This window comes from Heloderma suspectum, chromosome 7 (genome assembly GCF_057233095.1).
Source record: "Heloderma suspectum isolate Gila_16-S chromosome 7, 16-S_ref, whole genome shotgun sequence".
NCBI classification, from domain to species: domain Eukaryota; kingdom Metazoa; phylum Chordata; class Lepidosauria; order Squamata; family Helodermatidae; genus Heloderma; species Heloderma suspectum.
In genome coordinates this window covers 65,353,221-65,368,459 of record NC_139464.1, presented here as the reverse complement: position 1 = coordinate 65,368,459, position 15,239 = coordinate 65,353,221, and the positions used below count along the sequence as shown (strand labels likewise).

Here is a 15,239-nt window from a genome sequence, read left to right as displayed (position 1 = left end):
TCGCTTTTCCAGACTTCCGGGGGGGGGGGGTGTTTTTTAATTCCTAGGGAAGGAGCCGCGTTCTCCCATGCATGTTTCCTCCACCAAATGGTCCTTACTCCCAAGTAAGCGTGCTGAGGATTGCAGCCCTAACGGGGATACAGTCACAGACTGAAAGAATCAGAAAAAAAAATGGCAGACGGCCCATGGCCTAAAAGTAGCATCAAACCGGAGGCATTACACTAATATAATGCCTCAGATAATCACCTACAGCTTAATCTGATGCCTTCCAGATGTGTTGGACTACAACGTCCATCGCCCCCCATTTTGTTGGAGTTGATGAGAGTTGCAGTCTAACAGATCAGGAGGGCACCAGGTTGGAGAAGGCTGACTTAGACTCTCCCAGGCGTCTTCAATCATAATATAAAGGAGAAGGGATGCAACTACTTGGAAGACTAAGGATTGTATCTAACTTAAATTCCTTTGATTTTAATGGGACTACTCTAGCATCGGATGCAACCTTAAATGTACTACTAAGTTATAACTTCACCTAAAAATGCCAAAGCAAAAGCAAGTGGCCGTGGTGCTCTTTGCAATTAATTGTCCTCAGTTAAATGATGGGCTCTCTGAATTATTACTGATTTTTGGTTACCTTAAGTGGACCGCCTTTTCATTTCAGGGCACAGCCCTGTTTTTGTATTATAAAGAAGAGGGTTAAGCTCTTGCTGTTCACAAGTGTATTTTATACACTTCTATGATGTTACCCCATTGGTCAGCTTTCTCTTAATTCAAAAAGTCCCAACTGTTTAAACCTTTGATCACAAGGTGACTGTAATGTTTATGATCCATTCCTTGATCCCAGAAGATTGTATGGTGGTTCACACAAATCCCCAGGCACAGAAGCTAGCCCTACCACAGCCACACACCCCTTCCTCACCCACCCTGTGCAGCAATTATGCTAATAAAAAAGCCCCCATTTGTGTGATGCTTGCTATTTACTCCTCCCAAGCCACAATTTAGATGGAACAGATGTTTATTTTTTTCCTTTGTCCTATGTAGTCATGTAGATTGGAAATAAAAACATATACAGTATTATACCACATGAGCCCTCTCACTTGATAAGCACTTTTTGCTTCTCATTTAAAGTCTGTTGTCCACTGTGCTTCACAACCGATTCAAGGTTCCCCAACAATGATAATAATTTACTCTCAAGTAGACAATACCTGTTTAACAGATTCCATGGTCTCACGATGTCTAGCTAAGAATATGTTTGCCACAATAACTCTAAAGCAAATTCGCTGCATTTTGAGCTTCCAGGATGTATGGTATCACAAGATGACAAGAGAAAATGTCATTGGAAAGTAGGGATTATAATCATCCACCCAGCAACATGGTCTGGGAAGATCCTTAGCCAATGCTAAATCTCAAAAGGTAGTATCACATATGACTAATTTGCTGGGCTACTAAGAGCAACCTTCAATAGCCTTTGTGATCAGCCAGGAGAACAAGGGCCACTGAAAAGGTGCACCAGGAATCTCCCAGGAAGATTATCACAGCAAGGTGGAGACCAGCTTGGCCCAATCCATGGCCAAAGGAGCAGCTGCTCCAGTGCTTTCTTTCATCTTGCCTCCCTATTCCTTTTGTATTGTGTGCATTAGATAGCGAGCCTTTTACGTGCTTTCCAAGTGTTAAATAATAATTAATGAATTAGATCATGGCTTTTATCCCATGAGAACATTAGCCTCCCATCCCTTCCACCCCCACCTCTCATTTTTTAACCTCACCTCTCCTTTTCTTCACTCCTGCAGTCTTCCTTACTGTTGAAACTGAGGTTGTGAACTCTTTAAGGCAGGGTAATGTTACTTTGTAAAGTCTCATACTGATGGCACCAATGATAACTCTTATCCAATACCACTGGCTTCAAAGCATGTAGATCACAGCAGGACACAGGGTCGTATCCAGTGTTAGTCCTACATAGCGCCAGACCCACTGAAATGAATGAGGCTGAGGTTAGTCATGACTAACTTAAGTCTCATTCGTTTCAATGGATCTAATGTACGTAAGACTAACATTGGATACTACCGATCCATTATCACAACACTCAGAGGCCTCAATTAAAGGGCAAAAAACCCAATAGAATTGTTTTTTCTCTTATCTATAGTTGCAAATTGATCAGAAAAAAATCTTGACCTGCTCTTGTGCCTGTAACAGCAGCTTGATGTGCTGAAATTAACAGGTGAGGCTATTCACACTAGGGATGTCGGGGAAATCTGCAATGGATTCAAATGAGTTTGCATTTCTGTGAATCCAACCTGTGGATTCTGAAGCAGACCAACTTTTTCTGAATCTTGTGGACTAGTTTGTTTGTTTGTTTTACTTTGGTGGGGGAGATTTGCGCAAATTTGCATTAGTGCTAGTGCACACTTGTTAGTGGAACAAAATTCTCATACATCCCTAAGAAAAATCAAATTCCATCAATGAGTGGATGACGGTACAAAAGACGCCTGACAATCTGCAAAACATAGGCAGAACGTATTTAACGAAATCCATACATCCCTAATGCACACTATAGAGATAATCATTATATTGTTACAAGAGCACACTTAAAAGAGGCTGGTTGAAAAGTTGGCAATAATATTCTTATTAAAAGCTCAATCATTAATCTAAAAACTTACATTTTACTAATCTAAGAACTCAGGCTGCAACATTTAATAGATTAATCAGTTAGAGTAATATATTACTATTATTTATTATATTTCTATACCACTCCATACCCAAGGCTTCCTGGACAGTTTACAAAGATTACATTAAAAATATGTTTTGATCAACAAAAAGGGTCAGGAGATTTATTTTTTAAATACAAGTGCTTGCAAAAACTGTAGATGACAAGGAAAGCAACATCTTGAAAGAACTGTTCTCCTTTCTCTCACATAACACTAGTGCCTGCCACGACATGAGAGCATAGTTTAAAAAGAAAATATGCTTCTTACTTCAGAAATAGTTTTTGCACCTATGCAAATTTAACTGATAGACCAATAGACTAAAATTTGTAATTACAATTTCTTAAATCAGATTGCAGTCTTAAAAGCATTTATCTTATGATTCTGTCTTCACAGGAACCTCAATGCTAAAACCAAAGAGAACATGAACTATTTTGACCTATTTCCCTTCCACATATTTCAAAATAAAAAAACCCAAAATTTTGTCAGTTTTTGTCTATCTGCACCAAAATATGCTATGTGAAGTTCCAACAAGGCAGAATCCTATGCATGTTTAGACAGACCTACAATTCCCAGCATGTCCCAGCCAGCTTTGCTGGCTGGGGCATGTGGGAACTGTAGGCCTTTCTTTTGTTTAAACATGCATAGGATTGTGCCCTAAATTACTATTTAGTATTCCATTTCACTAGCCTTTCATTCAGCCAGGTTTTCAACACTTCTGCTGTTCTATAAAATTTTGATACAGGTTAATGAAATTCAGGTTAATAAAATGAAAGTAATCTTCACCACATGAGCCATATAAACCATCCTGTTTTCTTGCTTTGTTTCAAAACAAAACAAGAAAACAGGAGGAACAAGAACCACATTGGGACTGCACTCTGAGTCAATACCCAAGGGTACAGATGAATCTTGATTCAGAATACCACTTGGTATTTGCACCAAGTCACTTCTGCAGGAACATACATCACAAAACCAATGCAGACGTTTGCCATAAAACAAAGACGCTTACAACATATTCTGTTGCCATTCCTCAACTTTAATAGTTGTAAAAATATGATAAATCTTGATAGTGAAATGCCATATAGGACTCTCAGTGTAATATCTACATAGTGGAATACATACAGAATTTTATACAGAATAAATAGAAAAGTCTCATAAACATCTTGCTTTTAAAGCATATTGCAGTAAATGCGTGCCTGTTTCAGAATAATTTAAAAGTGCATTATCAGATGTGCAATCATTCATCACAATTTGCTGAGCATATCTATTTCATTCATTTCTAATACGTCTTCTTAATCCAGTCTCTGGTTCTGCTGCATCTTGATTAGTTACTCCAGCAATTTCCATCTTCTTCAGCTCTTCCATTGGACTAAGAAAGAACTCGTGATCACCATGTTTGTGCTCCTCTTCACCGTAGTGTTCCACAATATTGTCAAAGAGCATTTCATGTCCAGAGTTTTCATCACCCCCCTCATCCATCTCTGCCTCATGATGTTCACTGAATGACTGAATAAGGTCTTCAAGCTTTTCTTGGCATGTAGGGCTAATATCTTAATTTACAAAATAGAAAATGGAAACTCACAGTTAAAGTTATGTCCAATGTCTTTACAGTAATTAAAACAGAGTTGCTGTTAGAAAATTATAAGCAAGTAAGATGCTTTGTTATATATGGCAGAACATATTGCATTAAATGTTTTGATAAACTGTCCAATTCTTTGACTTGCCTATTAAATCATAAACTAGGTTTCTTTTGTTCTGCAGCATCAAACACGTTTATAGATCATATACAATGATTTAAGCCAGCAAGAGGAGAAGCAGAAAGAAATTTGCCCATTCATTCATTTCAATGAAGCAAGCCAGTTTATACACACACACACACACACACACACACACAAAGGAATGAGAGTGCAGGAAATCTTCCTCTATTAAAATGAATGAGGGCCACCACCTCATTCATTTTATATTTATAAGGAATTTATTTTATAAGGAAGAGATCTGTGTTTGGAAAATTAGTTTTCTAATTAGAAGACATTCTGTGTCATCGTATAACTGTTTACAATGGGGATACTACACCCATGCCAGTGAGATGTCAAGTTACCATACAAATCTGTTGAGGATAGCAAAATCATGTAGTTTAGAATCAGTATTAAGCAGGAGTTTCGTTATGATCATTTTTAAAATATCAAGCATATTAGTACCTTGTGGTTTCGCTGCCGATTTGTCCAATCCACTTTTTTTCATCAGCTTCCTGATGGACTCAAGCTGTACCATAATTTCATCTTTCTGTTCAGAAGCCAAGGCATTAATACTGAAAAGCCAAGAAAATGCTCGAGATTGAAACAGATGGTGGTAGAGAACAGTTGTGACAATTCCGCCAAAATAATGTTTCTAGACTTCAAAAGGAGGGAAAAATTACATGTCTTGCCATCTTTATTACCAAGTTAGTGTGTAATCGTTCACCCACAAGTATTGCATCTGAATGCAGCACAACAATGGTTTAGATTCATGTGACTCATATGGTCTTCCTCCCCACTCCACCACAGCAGCAAATATGAGATCAGAAGCTTTTGCTTCCATTTTTAAACTAACTGCAGTTTAGCATTACGTCTGAACCCAGACAAACCATGGGTAGTCTTAATTATAGTTTACTTAAACAAGCCAACTTCAAAACAGGTTTATGACGTTGGTTTGTTTCAATGATAAACCACAGTTAAGATTAACTACAGTTTAGTGTTTATTTATTCATTTAAAATGAATAGAGAGCTTCAACTACTGGGTGGCATAGAAATATAATTAATAAATACATATGTACATAAAATATTTCTAGGCCACCTTTCATTGCAGAAGCCCTCCAGAGGTGGCTTACATTAATAAAATTCATATAATAAAAACTGGCACAGTAATAAAACAGCCAACATTCATAAATACAACAAACACCAGCATAAAACATCTGGCCTAAACCGTACTAAAGAAACTAAAATACAATTGCAGAATTCAGAACAGTCCAGTAAAACATAATTGGTGAAGGCTAAAGTAAATAAGCAAGTCTTTAGTGACTTCCTAAAAGTCTGCAATGGTGGGGCCTGACGGATCCCCGATGGCAACACATTCCACAGGTAAGGGGCCATCGCAAAAAAGACCCTCTCTTGCATATTTGCCCTCTTAACTGCCCTCAAAGGTGAGCAAGTGAGAAGGGCCTCTTGTTGCTGATTTTAAAGCGTGGGCAAGCCGATATGGATGAAGGATTCAAGTAATTTGGTTCCAAACTGTTTTAAGGCTCTAAAGGTCAAAGCCAGCACTTGAAATTGGGCTTGGAAAAGCACTGATAACCAGTACAGCTTATGAGTTATATGATCTGACCACCAGAGGCCCACCAATACTCGGGTGGCCACATTCAGTCCAAGAGGAATTTTCTGGACCATCTTCAAAGGCAGTGCATTACAATACAGCATTATTAAAGGCAACACATTATTAATGGCAGCGCATTACAATAGTCCAGCCTGGATGTCAGTAGAGTATGGATAAGTGAGGCAAGTTCTGTCCTCTCCTGATAGGGCTGCAGCTGGCATACCAGCCTAAGCTGGTAAAATGCACTCCTGGACACCACAGTTACCTGGGCTTCCCCAGTTAGTGCAGAGTCCAAGAGGACTCCCAGACTGTGCATTTGGTCTTTTAGGGGGACTGCAACCCCATCTAAGATCAGTTGTAAACCTCCATCCAGATTAGTTGGTTTGCCAATGCAAAGTACCTCCATCTTGTCTGGATTAAGTCTCAGCTTGTTCACTCTCTTCCACCCCAAAACAGTCTCCAAACATTGGTTCGAGAGTTCCACAACCTCCCTGGGATATGTAGATGGAAACAAGAGGTAGGGCCAAGTATCATCCACATACTGATGACATTTTAGGCCAAACGTCTGGATGATTTCCCCCAGCAGTTTCATGTAGACATTAAAGAGCGCAGGGGACAAGGTGCAACCACAGGCTAATGGCCATGGGGTGGAACAGAAGTCCCGTAGCACCACCTTCTGAAACTGCTCCTCCAGAAAGGACCTAAACCACTTTAATACCGTGGCTCCTATGCTCAACCCAAATAAAGGATACTATGGTTGATGGTGCTGAAAGCCGCTGAAAAGTCCAGAAGAATCAACAGGGTTGCACTCCCCACATCCATTCCCCACCGTAAGTAATCAACCAGGGCAACCCAGGCTGTTGTTGTTCCATTACCAAGCCTGAAACCTGATTGGAATGGATCTAAGTAATCAGTATCATCCAACACTGCTTGGAGTTGCAAGGCCACCACATGCTCCAGCACCTTGCCCAAGAATGGTAAATTTAACACTGGGTGGTAGTTATCCAAAACCATTGGATCAAAATTTGGTTTCTTCACTAAGGCCCTCTGCTTCCTTCAAACGTACAGAGACCTCACCATTCCTCAAGGAGGCATTGACCATCTCGGAGGTTAATGTTCCCAGCCCAGTCCTGGCAGATTTCACAAGCCAGGATGGAAAAGGATCTAAAGAGCAAGTAGTAGGCGTCAGTCCTCCAAGCAGTTTGTCCAAGTCCTCAAACTGCACGGTCTGAAAGATATCCATGACATGATCGGTGCACTAGCCTTGTCCGTCTCAGGCTCTGCCAAAACAATGGCATCACTGTCAGCATGGATATGAGCGACTTTACCTGCAAAATGTCTAGCAAACTGCCTACAGTGGGCCTTTGAGGATTCAAGTTGTTGTATTCTGGAGCCTACACCACCAGAGTGGTGTAGGATTTAATCACCTGAAAGAGCTCCACTGGATAACATTGAGCAGATACAATGGTGGTGAAAAAGTTAGATTTCTTCACTGCCATCATGGCCACAGAATAAGATTGCAAATGGAGCCTTAGCCATGTTTGATCATGTTCATTACAAGTCTTACAAGCTCTAATTGTTGATACAGTTGTTTCATTGCCCTCAACTCCCTAGAATACCAAGAAGCGGACATGGTTCTATGACTGGGTCAAGGACATTTGGGAGTGATTTTTTTCAGACATAATACCATGATTTTTCATTGAAACAAGGCAACGTCATAAACCACAGTGTGAAGTTGGCTTGTTTAAGAAAACGATGGTTAAGGCTACCCACAGTTTGTCCAAGTTTAAACATAATGCTAAGCCATAGTTAGTTATAAAGAAAATGAAAGCTTCTGCTCTCCTCACAGCAGCACCAGAGGAGGGAGGGGGAGCACATGAGTCTGAGGATCGTGCACAGCATACTAAACCATTGCTTAGTGTTACATCTGAACTGGATCATTGCCTTAAAGCCTCCCAGACTGAAAGCTGTTACATACAACCTCTCAATGACACATTCTTATGACAGCATTTTTAAGGCTCTGGAACCACCCTTCAACTATGCCAGTCATGAGAGGCTACCTATAGTCACATCAGGGTAGCAGCAGAAAGCCCATGCTGCCATGATTGTGGAATCCAAATTAAAAGCACAAATTGCTGAGTGTAAAGCAAACAACACTGTCTTTATAATAAGGGCACAAAACCCAGCTAGCTTGCTCTTAGCTGGGCAGAAGCAGCTGTATGCACCAGTGCAATTTTGCTCCCATGGCAGGATACATGCATAAGAGGAGGAATATGGTATACTCATCAAACCTTTACTTTCTCATTTACTTAGCTGCCACTATTAGTTTTAAAACTTTTAACTGGATCTTTAAATGATACTGGTGTAATTTATTTACCGACAGTAAATACAATTTCAGAGCTAGAAATATCCCAAGTGCTTTAAAAGCCCGGATGCAAAAGGGTTAATGCCAGCACCTTGAAATCTGAATTTTTCTTTCAGCCCTGTGGGTCTTGTATTATCACTATACTATTTAGGGTCCAAGAAGGGGACATCAAACAAGTAAAAACTATTCCCATAAAATTTCAGTTGTTGTAAGGATTGCAGGCAGAAAATATGAGAGAGCAAACAATTCATACAATAAATATTCTTGTGACATTTTTGTTCGACGCCTTAAGACAGTCAAGATAATATCATTTAAGTAAATTCTATGGTTAAGCCTAGTGTACTCACCAGCTTGAAAGTGGATCTAACTGAGTTAATAAAGAATTTAACATTTTCTCTGTCTGTGCTAGATGTTGCTCCAGCTCCAGAAGCTGGCATTCTACAAGTGAAAACAAGTATTTTTTTAGAAAGCAACTTTGCTAATGAGAAAAGTAATTGTGTTATAGCCTGCACATACATTTCAAAAACCAGTGATCTTTATATATTCTTTTCCAGAGGAACTCACTGACCTGGTTTGCACGTAACAACCTAAGGTTTTGAGTGAAGTGGGAGCAAGAAAGCGTGCTCCTTCTCACCACCTGCTTGCTTCCGCTGCAGCTGGGCAGAGCTGAACAACTTAACAATGCTCCCATGCACAAACTATCTGGTAAGAAAGAAAAGTGGAACAGTTTTGAATCAAGTATTACCTGTTTCTTTTGTCTTGTCTTCTGTATTTTTCTCTTTCTTGGATAAACTTTCCTCTTGAGATTTCATCTATAAAGATTGAAACAAAAATCATTGTAATGAGTTTTTAAAATTACCTATACCTCAACAAAGTGTTACTCCCACTTTCGCTATTTGTTTGGATTGCAGCATAATGGTTCAGACCCTCAAGATGTGGAGCAGTTAACAGTACTTTGTCCAAGAAATACACCGTAATCCAGATAAAGTCCACATCTCCCCACAATCTGTTTGATTTATGTTTCAGCCCATTTAGTCTTATTGACTTCACAACTAAGCCAGCATCAGTCCAGATTGTACAGCTGAACCATGCTGTAAACTGATCTCTCCAGTAAAGCTATATCATGATGGTTTAACTCACACCTCAGTGTTACTTAGCCTTACCGATTTCAGTAAAATTTGTTTCTGATTTGGGATGTAATGCCCTGAACACTCAGAAACATCACCACCACCACTTGCCATCTGAATTGTGTATACAACACAAATTATGAAGCACACAGTCTGATGAAAAGTGATATAAAATAACCTGTAATCACAAAAGCCTTCCTAATAGAGCAACCTTTGCGACTGTTTTATACCCATAACTACATTTACTTAAAATCACTGATTTCATCAGCACTCTCTACCATTTAATCCTAAATATAATTACCAAGAAATAACCCCTAATAAACTAATTAGGATTTCTCTTCCAAGTAATTGTTTTTAGGATTGGGCTATATGTGCACTTAGAAGTGCAGCCTCAGTGGTTTATATACTATTATTTTTTGAGCAAAGGAAGTGCTCCCTTATCCCCTACAATCAAAGGCTTAAGTGTCTTTTCTCCAGGAGGCACTTTTGTTACAGGAACCCAGTGTGCCAAACCACAGTTCAGTGTTGCTGGAGAAATATAGTTCTCCACTCAGTTAGTACCTCCTCTTCTGCTGCACGTGTATAAGATTATGACAATACATTTCATATTGGAATAATGTCCGTAACAAAGCAGAAAATCTCTCCCTTACTTGCCAGGATGAATTTATCTCTGCTCTACTGCACTGAACGCTCATGTGGCCCTTTAAAAGACAGTGGTTAGTGAAAACAGAACAAGGCTACCCTTTCCACTGCATTTCAGAACCTTCTTTGCATACTATTTTTTAAGCTTCTGGTTTCTTTGAATGTGCTTCTCCTGAAAAACAGCAACACTGAGACACCTATCTCCTATTCATGTGTTTTTCTTTAAAGTATGGGCGGCCACTTGTGGCCCTCCAGATGTTGTGGACTGCAACTCCCATTAGCCCTAGCCAGCGTAGCCAATGGTGAGGCATAATGGGAGTTGTAGTTCAACAACACCTGGAGGGCCACAACCTGCCCACCCTTCCTTTAAAGAGTCAAACAAGGCTCTTTGCAAGAGCTAGTCCTGCTGCAGCATATTGTTCATAATATTTTGAGTTCTCACTAGGGAAATGTTCCTTACTGCTACACAATGAAGAAATATTTAAATATTGTTTAGATACTGGGCTGGTTCAGACATAATGCTACACCAGAGTTTAGCCTCAGGCTCATGCACTCCCCCACCCTCCCCGTGCAGATGCAAGGAATTTGGAAGCTTTCACTTCCATTACAAGACTGACTGTAGCTTGCTGCATCATCCAAACCCAGACAAACTGTAATTTATGAAGGTGGCTTGTTTAAGCTAATAATAGTTAAGCTCAACCACAGTTTAGGGTTTGGAAATGCTAAACTGCAGTTAACCTGAAATGGAAGCTTCTGATCTCCCCATGGCTGTGCCAGAGGAGATGGGGGGAAGGGAGTGCACAAGCTATGGTTTAGGATTACATGCGAAACAGGCCATTGTCTTCTCCCAATTCAGTCTTGGAACAAGTATAAATCAGTATTCCTCACCCTTGTGTTTTCCAGATATTTTGCACTACAATTCCCAGAATTCCTGACAATTAGCCATGTTAGCTAGGACTGATGGGAGTTGAAGTCCAAAACCACTGGTTGGGGAAGGCTGGTATAGATGTTTATAGCATTACATGGTAGAACCCTAACACCCTTTAAATTTTGTAGAAGAGAAAGAATAATTGAAATCTAGCTTAAAATAAAATCTTTTAGATTTTTAAACTAAGGGGAACTAGCATTTCTACATAACTATCTGTATTTGAAGAAATAAGCCACATTTACACAGGTACACACTGTGTGTATGTATATGGACCACTAGCACTCTGGCTTATTAACATTTACCTTTAAGAATTTGTATAAAGCAAACACTCCCACACCAAGAGCATACAAAGGCATAAGTGTTAAAGCAAAGTCTTTGCCATTCCCTTTTGTCCGCTCAGTCTTCAAGTCCTTCTCCATGGCATTCCTCATTTGTTGGATGCTCTGATAGGTTTTACTTCCAGAAGTTTCTGAATTCATCTGTGACTGCAGAATTCTCTCAGGTCCACCTTCAAAACAGTTAGTTTAAGGATTTAGAGACAGTTGAGTCCAATCAATAAGACTGGCAGTTTAATCTGGATTACTTGGGCTCTTCGGTAGGCTTTGCTTGGGATTCTTCAAACAGATTAACAAGTACCCCTACAGAATTTTGGCTTTTGCAGCACTGTCTTGGGAGTCCAATTCAAAGACAACAGCACAATATCCAGTTCACACATAACAGACTGGAAGGGAGAGCAAGATAGATTTTGCTAGAAAGGAAACAGTAAGTTTTCTCTTAAAAGAGAGAGAAGGGAAATTCTCCCAATGGAGGGATGTAAATAGTGGGGTCCCACAGGGATCTGTATTGGGACCAATGCTTTTCAACTTGTTCATAAGTGATCTGGAATTAGGAGTGAGCCGTGAAGTGGCCAAGTTTGCCAATGACACCAAATTATTTCGGGCAGTTAAAACAAAAAGGGATTGTGAGGAGTTCCAAAAGGATCTCTCCAAGCTGGGAGAATAAGCATCTAAATGGCAAATGCAGTTCAGTATAAGCAAGTGTAAAGTGACACACGGTGGGGCAAAAAATCCCAACTTCAAGTATACCCCAATGGGATCTGAGCTAGCAGTGACCAACCAAGACAGCTCGGTCAAAATGTCAACCCAGTGTGCAGCTGCTGTAAAAAAGGCAAACTCCATGTTAGGCATAATTAGAAAAGGAATTGAGAATAAAACTGCCAACATCATACTGCCCTTATATAAATCGATGGTGCAACCACACTTAGAATACTGTGTACAGATCTGGTCACTGCACCTAAAAAAGTTACTGTCGATCTGGAAAAAGTGCAGAAAAGGGCAACTAAAGTGATCCAGAGGTTGGAGCAACTCCCCGATGAGGGAAGGTTACAACATCTGGGATTGTTTAGCTTGGAAAAAAGGAGGGTAAGGGGAGACATGACAGAGGTCTACAAAATTATGCATGGTGTGGAGAATGTGGATAGGGAGACATTTTTCTCCCATTCTCATAATACTAGAACCCAGGGTCATCGGGTGAAGCTGGCTGGTGGGAGATTCAGGACAGATAAAAATAAGTATTTCTTCACACAGCACATAGTTAAATGATGGAATTTGCTACCACAACATGTAGCAATGGCCACCAATTCAGATGGCTTTAAAAGAGGGTCATTGGACAAATTCCTGGAGGAGAAGGCTAGCAATGGCTACTAGTCCTGATGGCTCTGTGCTGCCTCCAGTATCAGAGGCAATAAGCCTATGGGCGGGAGAGTGCTCTTGCACTCATGTTCTGTTTGTGGATTTCCTGTGGCCAGCTGGTTGGCCACTGTGTGAACAGAATGCTGGACTAGACGGACCCTTGGTCTCATCCGGCATGGCTCTTCTTATGGAGAAAAGCATTTCCAGTCCATAAAAATACAAGAAAATTATCACACTGGAATATTGAGAAATCAGTTTCACCATGGCAACAATTCTAGCTACAGGCTCAAGGCAAAGTCTGAGACTGGCAGAGGCTGGTGAAAGTGATTCGGGGCTTCCCCACACTGCGCTTTACAATTAGTCCCTCTGGTATCAGGGTCACATCAGGTGCAGGAATGCGATGGGAAGAAGACGGTATGTCTCATCATCAGGGATGTAATGGTCAACAGCCGATGTAACAGTTCATATGAAAATTATTACACCAGGACACTCTAACCAGGAAAGAGAACTATCTTCAATTCCAAAAGCAGAGCAGAGGACAACTCTGGAATATTCTCACTAGACTTCACCAACATGATCCTGGTGGAGATGTATTCTGAAATATTAAAGGACAAACTCTTCAATAACCACTACAAAAAGCCTTATCAAACTCTTCAATAACCACTACAAAAAGCCTTATACTATGTACCCAGAAATTTATTCAGTTTCCAGCGAAGTAAAATGAGAACAAAAATAGCCATTAATAGGTTGAAATTAACAACCTATGCACTCTGCCAATCAGAAAGGCTGTGTTAACTATAGTAACAGGAGAAAGAGTTGTATAATGTTATAGTAGTTTTGTTCATACTATTTTAACACGTCTCATAATTTCCTAAATAGCCATATGAGTACCAAAAAAGGTTAGTTTGGGAGTAAATTTGCTTATTAAAAACACTTATTCAATTAGGCTTTTAATTCCAAGGATTAGAGTGCTCAGCATAACAGTAGTTTACCTATAAATAATAATTCTCTATGTTTTACATCATATTAGTTAAAAATGAGTCTCAACTGAACCAATGTAGTTCCAGAACACATTATGTATAGGTGTGGAATTTTCTCCATGAATTTTTGAATGTCTCTGCTCTGTATCGACTTAACCAGCAATTCCAGTTCAGTACTTCTATGGGTCAGGAAGGAGATGAGATAGAAAGGATTAATCATGGCACAAAAGATTGCAGAACTAACCAAGTTGTGAAATGCACAAACAGGAGAAGCTTATGAATTTTACTATGGTATGGTATCACAACCTGCAAAAGTAACAACTGAGATATAGAACATACCAATACATTATCTTCAGTCAGGTAGAAAAAAGTTAAGCAAGTATCTCTAGCCTAAGCAGCCATCATGCTTTAATAGAAATAGATGCATTTTACTTTCTAATTCACTTGATGGTTGTTGGCACCAAGGGAAGTTAACTAAAAGCTTTTCTGAGAAGATCTATCATTCAGTGACCACAAACTGTATCACTTTTAAGACCAGAAAAACAAAACTGGCTTACAATTCTTTTTCATTTTGCCTAACAGAGAACCCTAGTCCTTCTCCTTCTTTTAAACTACTTGGCTATTAGATCTCAAAAGACTGCCACTTTCTAAAAAAAAAGTCCTTTTCTTTTTAAGAATTACAGAAGTCTGAGGGGAAAGCCCTCCTCCCATTTCCGATGTTGCTGTTACCAGACCAGTTCCTAATGCCCTAGCAGCAAGCAAGGTAACTGAGGTATAAGGCCAGCATCGTCTAACTCTTCCAGGAGTTCTGCATCCATGCCTATATTTAAAAACTGAATTTAAGATTTTTTTTGTGTTGTTATTGTTGAGGGGGAGCGAAACAAAAAAAACCTCAAGGAAGGTTACAGTAGAGGCACCTCTTAAGGAAAGACAGTGAGGCAACTAGCCTAGGAAGCTTCCTGTTCCCCTCTGTACCGGAGTGCAGGGATGGGTTGGAAGGAGAGGGTGACGGGCACGATACCGTGGCGGTGAGGACGGGGATCACGACGGCCAGGGGAGGTCTTGGCAGCCCGCGGGGACCTCCCGCCTCCGAATATCCTAGGCATCACTACGAAAACGCAGAGCACCAGCACGACGGAGACCAGCGCCTGGTGCATCGAGGACAGCACCATGGCGGCGAGCAGAAAAGGATTATGATGGCAGCAGCAAACAACCCCCACCTCGATTTTCTCGGTTTGCTTCCGCCCACCGGCGGATGCTTAAGGGAAGAGAGGAAGTCGCCGCGGCGAGAAGGAAGTAGAGCGGCGGCCAAGCAAACCATAGACTTGTGAAGACAGTTCCCGCTCTGCGACTCCTCTCCTTCCGCTTTCCCTCGCTGGCACCCCCTGGTGGGCACCAAGGGCCGCTTAGGGCGTGGTGGGAGCCTCTTCTGCACACTTTGTTTCAGGGAGGGCTTCAG

The 15,239-nt window shown here is 40.5% G+C and overlaps 1 protein-coding gene across 1 annotated transcript; it reads right to left on the bottom strand.

Moving 5' to 3' along the window:
• Window positions 1–2,347: 2,347 nt before the first annotated feature.
• Window positions 2,348–15,033, bottom strand: CCDC107 (coiled-coil domain containing 107). The gene is made up of 6 exons (XM_084810478.1): window positions 14,802–15,033; window positions 11,412–11,617; window positions 9,158–9,224; window positions 8,760–8,850; window positions 4,898–5,007; window positions 2,348–4,249 (listed from the first exon to the last, which is right to left on the bottom strand). The coding sequence occupies exons 1-6, from the start codon at window positions 14,950–14,952 to the stop codon at window positions 3,969–3,971; spliced, it is 906 nt and encodes a 301-aa protein (XP_084666604.1). The 5' UTR covers window positions 14,953–15,033; the 3' UTR covers window positions 2,348–3,968.
• Between the last annotated feature and the right edge of the window lie 206 nt (window positions 15,034–15,239).

Coding starts and splice junctions, on each gene's coding strand:
- CCDC107 (XM_084810478.1), bottom strand. CDS start 14,952: ATGGTGCTGTCCTCGATGCACCAGGCGCTGGTCTCCGTCGTGCTGGTG. Junction 9,225..11,411: donor CTTTATACAAATTCTTAAAG/GTAAATGTTAAT, acceptor CAATCTTTATAG/ATGAAATCTCAAGAGGAAAG. Junction 8,851..9,157: donor AGACAAGACAAAAGAAACAG/GTAATACTTGAT, acceptor TTTCACTTGTAG/AATGCCAGCTTCTGGAGCTG.